This window comes from Lepidochelys kempii, chromosome 4 (assembly GCF_965140265.1).
Source record: "Lepidochelys kempii isolate rLepKem1 chromosome 4, rLepKem1.hap2, whole genome shotgun sequence".
Lineage (NCBI taxonomy): Eukaryota > Metazoa > Chordata > Testudines > Cheloniidae > Lepidochelys > Lepidochelys kempii.
The window spans coordinates 71,550,269-71,569,192 of record NC_133259.1 but is presented as its reverse complement, the minus strand read 5'-3'; the positions used below and the strand labels follow the sequence as shown (position 1 = coordinate 71,569,192).

Genomic DNA, 18,924 nt, shown 5'->3' with positions numbered 1-18,924 from the left:
CATTCTTGTGAGAAGCCCCAATCTGCCAGCCTGAAAGCAGGAGATCCCCAGCTCCTAAGGTTCACAGAGACTGGCTTCATAAGATGCTTGGAATATGGCCCTCTGCTAGTTTCTAGTCAAATGGTGTAAGATTATGTTTTGGTTGGTTGGTTTCCTCCCACCCCTAAAAGACATAGCAAATGCCATAAAAAAAAACCCCTCACTATGTTAAAGTTGCATGCTTAAACACACTGAAGAGAGTTAGGAAATATGATGCCACCTAGTTCTATATAATGCTTTTCAACTGTAGACCTCAAAGTGCTTCACAAAAGAAATAATATTGCCACCTCCTTTTTACAGATAGGGAAAATGGGGCACAGAGAGACAAGTGACTTGCTCAAGATCAACCAGCAGACCAGTGGCAGAAATGGGAATAGAACATAGGTCTTCTGAGTTCCAATCCAGCACACTATCCACTAGGATACATATTATATGTGTAAGAATAAAAGACTATAATTAAGAGTCTATATATTTTATATGACAATGCTAATTACATAGTCATGCTGTTTCTCAGGTAATAAAATACTAATTTTTCCTTATAATCTTAAATACACATATACCAGGGGTGGCCTAACTTTCTGACCCTCCAAGCTGCATACAATAATCTTCAGAAGCTCGAGAGCTGGGGCACTGCCTGCTGGGGCTCAAGGCATCAGCCATATGGGAAGAACTTTATGGGACTTGGGGCTTCAGTCCTGTTCCTGCTGAAACCCTGAGCCCCAGCAGGCATGCCCCACAGGACTGAAGCCCTGAGACCCCTCTCTCCGCTGGGCAGAAGCCCCTACCCCACCACCCTGCTGCAAGGCAGAGTGTCAAGATTCCCTCCCACCCCCACCAGGCTGGCAGATGGCGTGGGGGTGGGGGCGCTATGCGACCCTGTGAACCAGTTTGGCCACCCCTGACATATACTATTCTATCTTGTAGTACTAGGTCTGTTATGCCAGACAGTCCATGAAAGTCACCTATATAAAGTGGATAGTCAGTCATATTCACACAATATGAACAGTACTATGAATTCAGATTAAATACCAACAAACTTTTACTAAACAGGCCACCTAATTTTACAGTGATGTTAGCTTTTATTTAACTGGCTCAGCAAGTCCATGAATTGCACATAAAGATAGCTGTGATACCAGCTGAAAAGTCTAATATATGGCTGCTGACTAAATTATTAAAAAAAACATATCCTTTAGAGAAACATTTACATATTATATAAAAGTCTAAACCAGCTTCTCAGATGGTGTGATTACATTAAGAGTCAACAGGAATACAGTGGACCATTCTTTGACAGCACTACTGGTCTAATGGATGCAGGGAAGGAGTACTTGTGAAACATTCTGATTTTAGTAAGGCTTCTGACACAGGCCTTCACAGCATTCTTGTAAGCAAGCTAGGGAAATGTGGTCCAGATGAAATTACTATAAAGTGGATGCACAACTGGTTGAAAGATTATACTCCAACAATAGTTATCAATTATTCGCTGTTAAACTGGGAAGGCATATCTAGTGGAGTCCCACGGGGGGGTGGGGGTCAGTCCTGGGTCCAGTACTATTCTGCTCCTAATATTTTCCTACCTCATAGGGATGTTGTGAAAATTAATGTTTATTTATCATTTTAATAATGCTTTACATGCAAAAAGTCTAACCTGCTTTTAATACAATCATTTCATCCTTAAAATTAATTTCTAGGATTCATTCTTTACCAATATTCTCCTGTGAGATGGGGACAGGCAGAAGACAAGTATACTGTGTGCCAGACTGTTTAACAATACAAAAGGAGAACCACGTCAGCACTGGGTCCCCACATAGCCAGATGCCCCCCATATCTCCAAATTCAACTATTCAAAGAGAAAAAGGAGTATATGGGACAGCAGATCCCAGACTCCAAGAGTAGCTCATACTCACCTATGATCAGACAGGCCTTGTCCTTGCTATATACCAATCCAAGGGACAGACAGCATAGAAATGCCGTTGCGTCAAGATTTGGCAATACTAGCTCTGCATAGGAACTGCCATACCAAAAGCAGACCAAAGGTAATGTTGACTCTCACAGCTACCAGTACAAGATGCTTCAGAAGAACATGCAAAGATCCCATAATAATCATGTATACAACAACTTGCCTATAGAGGAAATTTCTTTCTAATCTCAGGTTTATGCACCTTATAAATGTTTATTTTATCTAATTTTTCTGTCTTAATACTTATTTTGCCCCTCATCACTGTAGCATGTGAAAGCTGTCCCTCCCTCCCCAGTATTTCTGGATTTAGCTGCATAATAACCCTGTGAGGTAGTGAAGTATTGTTATCTCCATTTTCAGATGAGGAATTGAGGCACAAAGAGATTAACAATTCGCCTGAAGTCAGAAAGGAAAAGGTAGAGCCCGTAACAAAACCCGATACTCCTGAATCCAAGTCCAGTGCCATAACCAAAAATTATCCTTGCTGTAGAAGCAAATATTTTTTATTCACACAAATGTCTAATCTTTTTCTGACTCTTACTAGGAATTTTGCCTCAACAACATCTTGTGGCAGTGTGTCTTTCAGATTAATTATGCATAGTATAAAACGAAGTGTTTTAAATTGAAAACTGATCAAAGAAAATAGACATCGAACTGACCCTCTCTATATCATTGATTATCTTATTTACATGTACATTAACATGCCACCTCTTGCTATTCTCTTCTCAAATCAGCTTCACTTTACATTGCCAATGAGCATTAGACCTGAAGATTTCAATACTAGGAAAACATTCTGAGAGAGTGAGAGCGAGCAAGAGAGCATGTATTTTATAATGCATATTATATATTTAAAATCATACATATGTATACACAGCATATACATTCCCATCTTGGTTCACATCTGAGGAAAGGAAAAACAGGGATGACGAGCGTGGGCAGGAAAGACTACAAACGTCTGGAAGCTTTGATGACATGCAGCTGGAGCCCATATGCCACCACGAAATAAAGAAAATTTCATGTAAAAATGTGTGGGTAAAATAGTTTTTCTTTCAATGAAATATAAGCAATGGTAAATGCAGTACTGTGTTTCAAAGAATCATGGGTGGCTCCAAAAAACATTAAGACAATGAAAAAATTAATATGGTTTACTGAATAGTAATAGTCAAATTTCGACTATAGTCAGAATTAAGATAGGATTTCCCTGTGAGGGTAAGATGAAAGACACTTCTTATGTCAAATTTAGCACTCCTCGATTAAAAGAAGAGAAGCAGTGAAAATACAAGTAGATAAGTACTTCATGCTCACTGGTTTGACAGTTACAGATAGAGCATAGTGCTGTGAGCTGTTTCAATTTATCTCTAACCAGATTATCCTTCTTAAAATTCCCAATGACAGAATGTGCTAATTAACCCAGACCTCCATACTAATGTGCTAACCAAACTCTTGGGAAAACCTGCCACAAATTCTATGCATAGAACAGAAATGTATGCATATAGACCAATGTTTTCCTTTTCATTACTATCCATTGAGATGTAGCTTGTGTTTTACTGAAAGATGAAAATGACTGTATAAATACCATCTTGTTTTTCTTGTACAGTTACACACAATCCATATAACAGAATAATAAATCCAATAAGCTAATTATTAAAATTATTTTAATATTCCCTCCCCCTCTTTTCTACAGATTCATTGTTAATAGCCTATGCATTACCTTTGTTACTGAAATCATCAATCATCACAATTTCTGCCAAGTATTTCCTTGGTGTCCTTTTTATTACACTGTGAACTGTCCTCATGAGTGTGGACCATCCTTCATTATGGAAGACAATGACAACACTGGAGGTGAGCAGGTTCTCATCATAATGCCAATACTTGCACCTGCAAAAGATTTTATTTTGTTATTGTAGATTTGCCCGTGTATCTCTTAATAGTGTGTGTGAATGAAGTTTTACTTAAAGTCTCTGCTTCTAGTTACAGATAAGCAGGATATCAAAAACAAAATATAGCGTTACTATTTCATAGATTCATAGGATTTTAAGGTCAGGAGAGACCATTATGGTTTCTGACCTTCTGCATAATACATTTATATTACTAATTTATAAAAAGCAGCAACCAGTTTGTAATGTTCCTGTAAACCACATTCTTACAAGTAAAAATAATAGTTTGTAAAATGTTTCCATTTGTGTCACATATTTAGGATAAAAAAACCTGCAAAATCTTGTAAATTACTATTATAAACATTAGGTGGACTGTTTCCCACTGTGTCCCAAAACCCTGGTTTATCAGTCCTTTCATATCTAAACACATTTTTAATCACACAGTTATTAAGTGACAGATGTGCAAAAGCTGCACACATATGCTCATTTGCCACTGCTGCATATAAAACTTTCTGCTCTATATAAAATCTGACAGAAAAGCATAGCTGCTTATGGAGAAGATTTTATCTTTACAAAAGAAAAGTTTTTATTAATTGGCAATCACTGGTGCATAAACTTTCAGCTATAATGAATGAAGGCTAAAAGTGCCTTGACATCCATTTCCCCCATGGCCAAAACAAAAATAAAGCATTGTACCCGATCTACTGAGGATACATCTTTCTGCCAAATTCTGTGTAGATATGAAATTTTTTAAAACAGATAAATCAACAATGAAGCTCAGACTGCCAATGACAAATTTCAGCCACAGTCCAACTTCAAAGGCTTCCTATTAAAAATTTTATCAAATAAGAGACCAAACAAGAACTGCACAGAAAATTCAAAGAGCATAAAAATGAACAGTATGAAATTTCACACTGATAGACCACCTACGTTTAGGGAGAAAACCCCCAAGAACTGGTGGCCACTTTAGAACGTAAACTATCTATGATGTTGCTACCAGGAGTCACCATAATAAAAAAGTAATATTCAAAATTCTGAGCTGAGTAACCTTTAAATGGTTGCCATTCCCTCACACATTAACAGAAATTCAGCGGCTAGGACCACAGGAGGTGGCACATCATATGACAACAGTATATCCATCTGGTAGTCCATACTTCTGACATAGGTCACACAACAGTGCAAAGTAAACTGCAAGGAACCCCCTAGTGGACAACTTTGGAATACCCTCTTCAGAGAAAATTTCTAATGAAGCAATGTGGGTTTATATCCAACCTAATGTAATGGTGGATGTTCTCATTATCCATATAAAAGATTTAAATATTTTAAAAATACTACTAAGTTTTTGGGCTCTAACATCTTGGGGCAATGAATTCCAGATGTGGGATGCTGCATAAAAGTATTTTCTTTTATCAGTTTGAAATGTGCTACCTTTTAACATAATTGAATATCCCCTTTGACTTACAGAATCATAGAATCATAGAATATCTATGGTTAAAAAAGGAAAACAGGATTTACCACAACTTTGCCCTTTATTATTTTTTATGCCGTATGTCCCCTCACCAAACTAAACACTTCCAATCCTTTCAGACTGTTCAGGTCTCTAAAACCCTTCTACTTCTACTAGATCATATGAGATATAGGGTGATGCAGTACATCAAAGTGCACGACAGAACTTTTAGTGCACGGTAACAGGATCCACACAGCCAGTCAGTGTGCTATCGAGTCACACCCTGGCTTGCTATGCACAAAATCATTGTGTTGACAAGTCATTAGAAACCAGCAATGTATTTAAGTAGTTCAAAATATTCCTTCCAATACATATTACGTGACATTTCTCAGCAGTGAATTTCATTTGCCACTGTACTGCCCATTTACCTAATTGCATTAGATCCCCCTGAATTTGCTTAGTCTCCTTACTTGTGACCAGCCTAGGCAAGTTGGGTCAGCTACAAATTTTATCACCTTACTGCTCACTCCCTGTAAGAACCTGCAGGATTGGAATATGGAACCATGGAGGTTCTGGGCTGATGCTTCCGCATGACCGCATCACTACTGGAAGAGTAGGCTGAGTTTCCGCTGCGGGACTGTATGAAGCTAGACACTGCAGAAAGAACTGTCCAGCAGTGCCTGAGTGGTGACACCCCCACACCAGTCTACTGATTGGCTCATGCTGGTATATAAATCAGGTGAGCTGTGTGAGCGACGACATAGAACACCTGCTTGCTTCCACTCTAGACCTTGCCGTGTTGTGGACCCTAGACTCTGGCTTCCGATCCTGGTTTGTCCCTGACTGCTACTTGCCCGCTGTTTGTAACCTGGTGCCTGAGCTTGACTCTCTGGCATCCTGACCTGGCTCAAACCTGACTGTGCTACTTGTCTCCCACCTGCAACTTGGTACCTGACCCTGACTGCCGGCTCAATTCCAACCCCACTATTTGTCTCCTGACTGCAACTTGGTAATTGACCAGTACACACAGGCCACCCACAGCCTGGCTCTGGCACTCCTTTTCCAGGTATCCTTTCCCAGAGAATCATAGGGTTAGAAGGGACCACAAGTGTCACCTGGTCTACCCCTCTGCCAAGATGCAGCATTTGTTGGGTCTAAGCCATCCAAGACAGATGGCTATCCAGCCTCCTTTTGAAAACCTCCCATGAAGGAGCTTTCACAATCCACCTGATGGTAATCAATACCACCAGTCCTACTACAGAAAATTGGAGGAACCTACTGTTAATCTATTGCCATGTTGAAAATTAACTCAGCTGTTAGCTACAAGAATGTCTACTGAACAGGAGAGATTCTGACCTTGTTTTCCAGCATTGTCTAACTTGGTGTTCTAGAAAAACAAAGAAAGACAGAGTAAGCTCACACCTTATTCCTCATTTTTATATTTCCCTGTATACTGTACCAGAGGTTATCTGTAAAGAATCCTGCATCTGATTGATAAACTGAACAACTACATTCGTCATGCCACTGGATGTTTCAAAAACAAAATTCAGAAGACAAGCAGACATGGAAATAGTTGGACCATTGTGGATGCCTATAGGCATTTGTACAAAAGGAGGGAAGAGTTTTGCTATTGTAAGGAGATGTGATTCAGTGCTATTCTGTATATCACCAAAGTAAAGTTGAAATCTGGTGGACACATACTAGTCTCACATTCTAGAAATCAGTTTTTAATTTGACTGCAAAATCTATTAAGATTGTCCCTAATGAAGCCTCTACTCTCTCAAATGAGCTTGAAATACCACTTCTGAAATCAGAAGAGCTCTTTAAGAATATGGATTAGAGACTGTATATTTTGTATCTTGATATTTTTATAGCTGGAGATAGAAAGAATAAAAGACAATCACTTCTGACTATCAGCTAAGGACATGCAAGTATCTGTGGACAGACTTTCAATTAATCGTACATTCAGACCACTGGTTTTTCACCCAAAGTCTGTGTCACAAAATTTTTTGACTGATTTCAAATAAGAATAACTCCAATTTGGAGCAGAAACCTTTTCTGGTATCCCTCCACTATGATGCGAGTTGTTGGCATTATATGTACTATACTGTGTGCAGGCTACATGCTTAGCTACTGTGTCCCTTTTAAGTTATTTATTGGAGGAAAGTTTTTCCACTACATATCTACTCAAGGCAGGTTACATATTCCAACTGTATTCTGTTTTAAATATGCATTTATCTGGATCAAGTTTGGAGTTTTAGTTATGCTTATTTGGAAATATTTCTACCACACTGTTATCATGCACTCTAATGTATCATGTTCCAAGACAGAATGGTAGCTGAAATCCATTCAAAAATTCAATTTAAAGGACACAGAAAATATCTGTATGTTTGCCTTATGAGAGAAGGTGGTATCTGATCTAGATTGTACTGCCAACTTTTGTCTTTTCAAAGTTTAAGCACTGTTATTGTGTTCTTCAAATAAGGAAAGACATTGATAATTAATACAGTTTAGAGATTGCATCCTGTTCCCAAAAAAGCCACATAACTCACCCGAAAAATGGGAGTGACAGCCTTATTTTAAAGCTAAAAAACAAATGTTCTGCTTGTTTCTTCCTTCCTGACGGTACAATTTTCAAAAGGAAAAAAAATCTAACAATAAATCATGTTCTATTCCTGTAATAGCTTAAAAAAAATTCTTAAAAATCTGGTTACAAAAGCAGACCATCATGAAACGTCTGTGAGCAATTTAACAGCATTTTGTGCTCTAGTATATTTAACAGACCTATCGTATTGACATAAAACCAACGAATGTCTAGACTTTTTTTTTATTCTACAAATCCAACCTAATCTCTGCAGATCTAACAGTTAGTAGACATTACACTTGTAGGTTTCAGAGTAACAGCTGTGTTAGTCTGTATTCGCAAAAAGAAAAGGAGGACTTGTGGCACCTTAAAGACTAACCAATTTATTTGAGCATAAGCTTTCATGAGCTACAGCTCACTTCATCGGATGCATACTGTGGAAACTGCAGAAGACATTATATACACAAAAAGAAAAGGAGTACTTGTGGCACCTTAGAGACTAACCAATTTATTTGAGCATGAGCTTTCGTGAGCTACAGCTCACTTCATCAGACTTTAAAGTCTGCTGCAGTTTCCACGGTAAACATCTGATGAAGTGAGCTGTAGCTCACGAAAGCTCATGCTCAAATAAATTGGTTAGTCTCTAAGGTGCCACAAGTACTCCTTTTCTTTTTGCGAATACAGACTAACACGGCTGTTCCTCTGAAACCTGTCATTATATACACAGAGACCATGAAACAATACCTCCTCCCACCCCACTCTCCTGCTGGTAATAGCTTATCTAAAGTGATCACTCTCCTTACAATGTGTATGATAATCAAGGTGGGCCATTTCCAGCACAAATCCAGGTTCTCTCACACACACACACCCCCCGTCCCCTTTCCAAAAACCACACACACAAACTCACTCTCCTGCTGGTAATAGCTTATCCAAAGTGACCACTCTCTTTACAATGTGTATGAAAATCAAGGTGGGCCATTTCCAGCACAAATCCAGGTTTTCTCACCCCCCACCCCCATACACACACAAACTCACTCTCCTGCTGGTAATAGCCCATCCAAACTGACCACTCTCCTTACAATGTGTATGATAATCAAGGTGGGCCATTTCCAGCATAAATCCAAGTTTAACCAGAACGTCGGGGGGGGGGGGGGGGGGAGGGTGGCGGGGAGGGTAGGAAAAAACAAGGGGAAATAGGCTACCTTGCATAATGACTTAGCCACTCCCAGTCTCTATTTAAGCCTAAATTAATAGTATCCAATTTGCAAATGAATTCCAATTCAGCAGTTTCTCGCTGGAGTCTGGATTTGAAGTTTTTTTGTTTTAAGATAGCGACCTTCATGTCTGTAATTGCGTGACCAGAGAGATTGAAGTGTTCTCCGACTGGTTTATGAATGTTAATGTGAGAAAACCTGGATTTGTGCTGGAAATGGCCCACCTTGATTATCATACACATTGTAAAGAGAGTGGTCACTTTGGATGGGCTATTACCAGCAGGAAAGTGAGTTTGTGTGGGGAAGGGCGGAGGGTGAGAAAACCTGGATTTGTGCTGGAAATGGCCCAACTTGATTATCATACACATTGTAAGGAGAGTGATCACTTTAGATAAGCTATTACCAGCAGGAGAGTGGGGTGGGAGGAGGTACTGTTTCATGGTCTCTGTGTATATAATGTCTTCTGCAGTTTCCACAGTATGCATCCGATGAAGTGAGCTGTAGCTCATGAAAGCTTATGCTTAAATAAATTGGTTAGTCTCTAAGGTGCCACAAGTACTCCTTTTCTTTTTGCACTTGTAGGTTGAAAGTCATTTCTGGATAAATGTGCTATTTGTAAGCTGTAATACTACAACATCTATACGCCTAGTAAGATCTTACTCCTAGCCATTTCCTGATCTAATTTCTTGGACAGTCAGTGTGGTGACTCATCACCAACAAGCCTGTGAATGGCACTCAGAGTCTACAATAATCGATACATTCAGTCTACTCTCACAATTCTGCATTTGCCAATTGGAGTTTGAAACAATGTGTGCGTCTAATGGCTTCAAACGTATGCTATGAATTGCCAGTATCTGAGAAGCGTTAAATTAAACGATTTCCAATAGTTAAGTGCCAAATGGATTCTCCCTCCTCCTTTCTCTCCCAACACTAAATAAATCCTTTTCCTGGCTGCATTTATGTGGAACAGTGGTGACATCCAGTGGTAGACTAAATAAATACCAGGTACAAATTAATTCCAAGTAACAGCACAGAGTAAGTTTTGCCTATAGTTTAAACTGATTTTACATAATTTCACACTGAACTTAAAAATCATGACTGGCCAGACTAAAAAAAGAATAGATTAGAATTTGTTTTTATACAGCACCTTTCAGACTCCAAGTATGAAGTTAACACTGAGACAGATACAGGAAGATCAGGCACACCAGTAGCAATTTAAATTTGTCATGAAATTACAGATATCCCACCTCTCCCCACAGGAAAGGAAATCCTTTTGGGGCGGGGGAGGGGAAGGGACAAGATGAAGGGGGATTGATCATACCTGTTTTGTGAAGGAGAAGAAACATTTTATCCCACTGACATCACAGTGAAACTAACATGCGGCTAGTCAGTTTCTCTCTAGGTTTTCTTCACTAGTCTACCCCGAACATTTTGTCTAAAAGCAGAACAAGTAGAATCTTTCACTATGGTGCCTGATCTATCTGAAATGAATTGATGATCTCAGTTTCTGGCAGCAGGTCTTCACATCAGACAACAATGGGTACTGCTGAGTGACCATCCTTAACAGACACAAAAACTGAATTACTGTGGAAATAGATTTCAGAGTAGCAGCGTGTTAGTCTGTATCCGCAAAAAGAAAAGGAGGACTTGTGGCACCTTAGAGACTAACAAATTTATTTGAGCATAAGCTTTCGTGAGCTACAGCTCAATGCATCTGATGAAGTGAGCTATAGCTCACAAAAGCTTATGCTCAAATAAATTTGTTAGTCTCTAAGGTGCCACAAGTCCTCCTTTTCTTTTTGTGGAAATAGAGTTAATTTCTCACTCTGTTCAGTGTATGCATGCATTTCCCCTCCAGAAAACAGGCATTACCTTGGCAACATGGAAAAATGTGTATTCCCAATGAAGTACAATGTCTGTCCTGTGAATGCAGTGCTATCAATATGGCAACTTAATACCACTATCAATTCATAAAAATAATAAAGTCAGTATTCAGAAATGCATTCCCACCACATTAGCTATTGTCCCTTCTGATGACAGCGGCTAAAAATAATCACTATAGAGTTCCACAATATGTAACATTCATGGAACCCCTGCAACAATCTGAGGATTAGAACATATCATTTGAGTTAGTGCTCAAATCATTGCTCAGAAACTATAACTCACAAAGCAGTAGGGAAAAAAAATGTAGTGTAGGGAACAACCCTGAAGTGACAAAGAGACAAATTAGATAGCCTCATGGGTCTTTTCCATTTTTACAACTCTTGAATACCAAAAGCAGAAAGATACAGAATAGGTATTGTGGTCAAGTTAGAGTTCCCCCCCAACCTAAGAGGGAGAGAAACAATTATAATGGGCTATTTAATACTGGATATCTTAAGAGTAAAGTTTTCATCTATATTTTAGTTTTTTAATTCTTAAGAAATCTAGTATCATGGTCTCTCTTGCTTAAGAAATTATGTTTTATATTTCGACCATAACCTTATCTATTTATCTATACTGTAGTCATTTCGACCTATATTTTCGAAAAAAAAAGTGTCCACTCATTTAGGATACCCAACTTTAAATGTACAGGGCCCAATTTTCAGAGGTATTAAGCACTTACATTGACTTCTGTGGGAGTTGTAATGGCTAAAAAATTCAGGCTCAGTGGAGAACCAAAAATTAACTAACAGTTTTGAAAATAGAAAAGGAGTACTTGTGGCACCTTAGAGACTGCTTATGCTCAAATAAATTTGTTAGTCGCTAAGGTGCCACAAATACTCATTTTCTTTTTGCGAATCCAGACTAACACGGCTGCTACTCTGAAACCTGTCAGTTTTGAAAATGTAGGCCGTAAAAACTTAGCATTTACATTACTGAAACATATTCCAAATGTCATTTAGACATTAAAAGTAACTAATTTACTTCTAAAATTATATAAAGAAAAGATCAAACCAGTATTGAACCCTTCATAAATAAATTGCATTTTTAAGCTGAATTCCAATTTCAAAAGATTTGTGATTCATCATGCCACCTAGTGGTAGCCATTTTGTACTGCTCACTTTTCTGATCCTTTGCTCAAAAGTGGTATGCTACTGGTACAGTAGCTGCAATAAAGTCTTTTTTTAAAAGCACATTTCTTCATTCACAATCATCTTTTGCAGTCATGTCTGCTCATTACCTCCTCCAACAGCCTTTCACTGACCAGCACACTAGTATCATAGTCAAATTTTGAATTCAAGCCTGCCCATGACGTATTTTTAGTTATCAAGTTTTGTTAGGAAGAATAGTTAAAACAAAACGGCATTTATTTTTAAGAGGTGAACTACCATTCACAAAACATCCAACTAAAATCCCCAAACAGCATTTTCAGATATTCTGTTGACAGCAATAAAATCCTAAATTTGTAACTGCAAGACTTTCTGCAAGTCAGAAAACATTGCATGAATTACTGTAGTCATCTCAAAAGAAAGGAAAAGGTCCATGACCTTTTGCAAATAACCAACAGCCATTTAATACTCTGAAGTCTTAACAGCCCACCCTCTTACCGGATATACCACATGGACCTAAAATAATCCAGAAGTGGTTTTGAGGATTGCTATTATGACGTATCAATTTTGTTGTTAACTAGATGTGACCAAGTAAATTAGGCATTCCAATTTACATATGGAAAATATTCTATCCAGTTTATAGGCAATCCACATGTAAATGATAGTTATGTAAATATATTTTATAAAACAGAAAGATGATCTGGAGAGAAGCTGAACAAACAGTCCCCAAACCGATCATTTCAGTCAGTTTGGTTTACCATTTTTTCCATGATTTAATAGGAGATAGCATCCCCCAGGCTATTTAGTCAAACTAGCAACTGGAGCCTGTGCTCCAATGGCTAACGCTCCTCACCACATCCCAGCTTCCCCTACTTAAAGCCCTACCATCGCCCTTCAGTCTCCAAAGAACAAACTTTTTCAGAGTGGTGGCTACATTTATTAAAGTGCATGGAAGCACAGATATCTCAATCACATTTCTTAATCTGCCAGTGCCCAGATGTGGAATATAATTTGTGCAAACATCCCAAATTTGGGATTAACAAAACAAAACAAAAAAGTGAATGCAGGAAAGTTAAAACAATGCAGAATTCATTCTTTTTCATGTAAATAACTCTTTCTATAGCACCAGTTTTAAGATTCTTTATTTCTGATGTACATAATTTTCAACAATTAAAATAAGGGGACACGGAATGGTGGTAATTTTGGAACAAAAAAAAATGGATGATGGCCCTTAACATAAGATATTTTTCAGACTATGGTCCCAATAAATATTTGTTGTTTTGCCACACAAGTTTCATATTTCGTATTCTGTTGCACTTGGTAAAAATGCTGCTTTTTCACACTAAGCTTTGATTTCTCTCATTCTACTCTGCACATTACATTTTCACCTTTTATCACAGCACTTACATCATGGACTCCATGCTGGAATTTTTCTGCTTTACATTGCTCTTCTATCTGTATTCCTAAAGATTTTGTAGTTAGTTTAGAAAAGGTTTTGACCCCCCCAAAAAGCAAAAGTTTGGGTAAAACAACCTCCCACCCTATTTGCCTGGTTGTCTGGAAAAATCAGAAAAAAATTATGTGAAAAGGAGGCTCCTTATGACCGATATGAAATAATGTATTTTTAATCATGGTTATTTTATTATTATACATTGTTTTGCAATGGGATGATTTTAAAAGTGTAACTGACTTTTGGAGAAGGTTAATCTTAGTGTTAACATTCATTTATCTTTATCGCCTAAGGTTAAGAGGCTATATTAATACATTTTATTTGATGCTGATTTGTTAATCATGACAGTTCTTGTGTATACCAAATGCTAACTAGTGTTTAACATCATATTGCTAACTTGTGTTCTAACATGGTATTTTCCCCTGTGACAAGCCTGCTGAGAAAATGATACTGAGCATATAGGGTCAATGAATGTACTGGGTTTCTTTTTTGTGCTACTTAACATCTGACATGGGTGAGCAACACTCCATTTGCCCAAAAGCATTTAGGAAAAAAAAAAAAAGCACATGATGAGAGTGGACAGGTGAGGACTGGGAAGTCTTGCATACAGCAGATGGAAAAAAGCTGCAAGGTCTAGTGGAGAACTTGAATACAGAGCTCTGAAAGTGCTGTACTATATACATTTGATTTTTCAAATCTAACGTTCTGTTTACAGCTCAGTCTCTCCGTTTCAGACTGAGTACACATACAAATACATTCACTTACAGATACCTATGTCTGTGCCAACATCTCTTTTCCCCAGTAGGGGAATAACCCACATTTGGAGTGCATCTACAATGGGAAAATTTATAATGGCAGCAGCGCATAGTGTTAAAGCACACTGGCTCTGTGTACACTCTTCTACTGTTAGTGGCACTGGTAGAGCTGGACTGGTACAGAAAAATGCTTACACATTTTCCTGCTACACACAAGACACTGGAGGTCTGATCCGCCAATACATTGCTAATTATTTTTTTAAATAGCTATATTTTCCCCTTTTGGAGTCTTGCCAACAAAGCAGCTTATGAGGACATGCGGTCAAGAGTATAGCCTTCTTCTTCAAGTTTGACAGCTATAATTCACTTGATTCTCATAAACTTCAGTCTCAGTAAAACACTGTTTTATTATACTATTTGCATAATAAAACTTCTTTTGGTAATTCATGGAATTATTATAGTGCGCCATATTACAAAAATTGATTGTTCCCTAGGCTTCATGTATAATGAATGAAAGTCCTTAATGCTTGGTTTCCAAGGACACAGATATCAACTGTAATTACTAAAAGCTTATTTAATTAAACAGTATCATATGTGTAATTAGTACAATGCAATTAAGCAAATCACCACCTTCATGAATAAAGTAAGCTTTGGCACTGAGTCCTTCTGTGGAATCTCCTTGGTTATAGAGTGGGGCTGACTGAAAAATTAACAGTTGTTTAGAACAGGGGCTCTCAACCTTTTCCTCTCTGAGGCCCCCCCTTGATGTGCTATAAAAACTCCAGAGCCCAGCTGGGGGAGAGAAAAGGAAAGAGGGCTCGGGGCAGGGGCCTTGGGCATAGGTGTAATCTGACTTCTATTTGGGGCAGGGAGGGGCCACAGGTGCAGGGAGGGAGTGCTCACCTCAGCAGGCCACCTGCCTGTCTGTCTTGGTGAAGGTGGTGGCCACAACCAAAAATTATAACTCAAAGATGGGGGGCTTAGCTTAAGAAGTTTGAAAACAGCTTATGGGAGGTGGTAGCTGGGGCTGTGTGCACACAGGGTGGCAGCTGGGGCTGTGTGCAGGCAGGGGCAGATCAGGGTGCAGGGAGGGCATAATTCAGGGTGCATGGAGAGGAGGTACTAGGGGCTGTGTGCTGTGAAGGCTTCCCTGCGGTCCCTGTTCCCGGAGGCGTCTGTCAGCCACAAAGCCGGGTCTCCCCACATGGGTGGCTCTTACTGGCTGCCTCTGCGGGAGCAAAGGGGGCTGGGACTCAGGAGCTGAGGAGCAGTTTCAACCCGGGGCACCAAGAGGAGAGGAGGGAATGCTGCAGCTGCCTGCTCCATGGCACCAGTCAGAGCAGCAGCTACCCCGCAGTGCCTGGTGTAACGGCAAAACAGCAGGCGGCACATTTCCCCACCAATAGCATTTACCTGCTGAGCCTGCTCAGTACCGGTGAGCCAGCTCAGTACAACCTAGGTAGGAAGTGCTGCCAGGGAGTTGTTTGTATCACTACACCGGCAGGGATCGGAGCTTCAGCTCTGTGCCTCCTGGGAGTCCCGACTTGAGCCCCACGAGGGGCACTAGGGCTTGGGGTCTGGGTTTGAGCCCCGCGGCCCCCTTGAAAGAGTTCACGGATCCCCAGGGAGCTGCGGACCTCCGGTTGAGAACTGCTTGTTTAGAACTTATTAAATTCACTCTATGCGCTCAGCTTAAATATTGTCCCTCTCTGGTTAGCAGCGGCTTCCTCACAAAATCTGGCATTCGCATTGGATGTTGACGTGATAGTTTCACATCATTATGACTCTGACCTAATAAAGGGCTATTTTTCACCAGATTGCTATCGGAAGGATGGATTCTTCCATACTCCTATCTTCCTACCAAGACAAGTTCTTTCCTACCTTTAATAGTCTAGGAATAATGAGAACCTCCTGCCCTTCAAAAACTATAGGTTAAAAAAAAAAAAAAAAAGAAAAAAAAGAAAAAAAAAGAAAAAAAAAAGAAAAGAAATCTTTGCCCTCTTCCGCTTTTGAGTCAACCATCAAAATGGTTGACTGTCTTGCTCTTATCAGTTCCTAAAACGTTAGGAAGCAGGGAAAAGGAGAACTTCACCCTATTGCTAAACCCATATCAAGTTAGAAACAATACTTTATTCCATACTATTTTTCATAATTTGTCAAAGTATATTTTACTGTAAAAGTGGAATTATACACAGTGCTGCAAAAATATATTGAAGAAAGTATTTTCTTAATTTTTGTACACAAATAAGTTATGTTTGGCACATGATAAACTACTGTGACATTTCTGAAGTGCAATTTTTAATTAAGGTAAACAAGACCAAAATGGGTTGATTGTTCATTTATAAAAACTGATCTTGAAAAAAATTAAACAATGTTATGTTACATTTAGGTGACCAAAAGAATAAGAAAGGAGAATCTTGTTTTTTATTTCAGATTACTAAAAAGAAATTTAAATCAGCAGAAAGTGTTGTTGTTTTTTTTAAAAGAAATTATCCATGATGACAGTACCCCTTCACTGAAAATATATAGTTGTATATAGTCAGAGGATATGCCCTGTAAGGGCTATAATGTAATTAAAGGTAGGAAAGGGAGGGGAGAAACCCTTGAAGAACTGGGAGGAAGAGCAACAATAAATTCAAAGGAGCAACATAATTAAACATGGATCTTCCTGGTTTAAAGATTATTGAGAACAATTCTATGATAATTTTGCTGCTTTACCTTCAACTAATAATACACACACAATTTGCTTTGATGGAAAGTCTTATTTTAAGTTATATCACAATGAATATTTTTTTGCCAGCAAAATAGCCTAACTCAATTTGTAACTTTCAAATGATAACTTGCTGACCAAAGTCAGATTTTAAGAAGTGCAGCACTTAAGCAGCAGACTGAGGTATTTGATGCTGTGCACCGTGCATCTCAGACACACAAGCCTTGGATCTATTATTATGTAAGAGAAGATTAACCTAATTCACCACGTTATATCACAAACATTCAAGCAAATACTTTAACAGTCATCAAACTACTCAATTTTTTCTCCTATAACTGGAAAAGTCATATATAGGTAAATAGTGGGGAGAAGGAGAGAGATAAAAAACTAGCATAAATAAAATCCTAACAAAGCCATCACATTTGTAACCACACTTTCTATTTGTTATATAATAAAATGGCAAAGAGAAGAACAATATGTTGAGTACTCATCCTTTCCTAGGGCCAAAATAGTTAATTATCCCGGTTTATTATCTTGGCATATAATCTGATCAACAGAATGAACATCTCTGGCCTAAGGGCTCTAACATAAGATAAAAATTAGTAAATAGGACAGACAGGGAGTTTCTAAAGTATTATTTATTCATAGTATACCCTAAGAGAATATTTCTTGATTTAAGTTTCTAATACAAATACTCATTTTACATTGTATTTGGTTTGAATTAACTTAGCACAGTGAACTCTCTCTACCAAAAGGAAGCCACATATGGATTTTAGGTTATTCTATCAAATATGTTGTTTTAATAGGAGAACTTTGTTACCTCACTGACAATCACAAGAGTAAAAGTTTCAAGCAGTAAAATTACTGCTTTAATTAATGCAGTGTGTACACAGCTTTCTTAAGGATATGAAATGTCAAAGTCCTGTTGTTTCAGTCTTGGATACATTCTGCAGCGTAGTTTTATATGCAGGACTGTTAGCACCACCTATTGTTAAGTTTGCCTGACACTATACCTGACACTGACATTATAAGTTTTTGTGTTCAATTGTTAATGACTTCCACAAACTAACAGTTTGTGTTGGAATTTTACATGCTGGGTATATTTCTCTTTCAAATTTTTTTTTTTTTTTTTGGAAATTTTCAGCCAACGTGGTTCAGTCATTTCAGAGAACGAGGTAAGGGAAAAATACGTTGTTTTGCCCATATTAAAAAAATTCTGGCAACTTTCTCTAAGAACTCTAGCACCCCAATGCTTGGGAGCAGGGACTTGAAATTTCACTGGGATTGTAGTAATTGTGTCAGAGATGTGCCTGGTGCGGTCACCATGAAAATCCACCTATATTTGGCCAAATTATAAGCCTTTGTGGAAAAAAATTGCAGTTTGCACATGCTCAGCAGATATTACTTAGATTTGAGCTGATTTAATCTCTGAAGAATCCATCCTCACTAAGCATACTTAAGCCTATCTCAGCTCCTATACTGACAGGATTGTGCATACACCATCCCCACAGAGCAATGGTGGACGCTCCCTCAAGACCAGGCAATCTTAATACTGGCATGTCCTAACTTCTGAGTGCATGATTTTGCAAGCTTAATAATGTTTTTAATGTAGGTTTGTGTGAGTAATTTGAAATAAAACTAGAGTATCCAGCTCCAATTTCAATGGTTTCTTGGGGGTTAAGGCACAGTTAAAAAAAAAAAAAAAGTGTGCTTTATACTAAAAAAAAGCTAGAAAAACCACACATTTGCTTTGCATGCGAGACACATCTACATACTGAGTAGTTTTAGAAACATCTACTATTTTACAGAAAATCACCACGTGAGGCAAGATGAAACAATGGTTTGCTTAACTCAGGTAA

The 18,924-nt window shown here is 38.4% G+C and overlaps 1 protein-coding gene across 3 annotated transcripts in view; it reads right to left on the bottom strand.

Annotated features, from left to right (window-relative positions):
• The window catches only part of GALNT7 (polypeptide N-acetylgalactosaminyltransferase 7), a 111,589-nt gene that overhangs the window by 38,858 nt on the left and 53,807 nt on the right, over positions 1-18,924 (bottom strand). For all 3 annotated transcript variants that reach the window (XM_073341645.1, XM_073341644.1, XM_073341646.1), the window contains one exon: positions 3,708-3,874. In XM_073341645.1, coding sequence (XP_073197746.1) covers positions 3,708-3,874 — 167 coding nt within the window. The remainder of the gene's footprint in view (positions 1-3,707; positions 3,875-18,924) is intronic.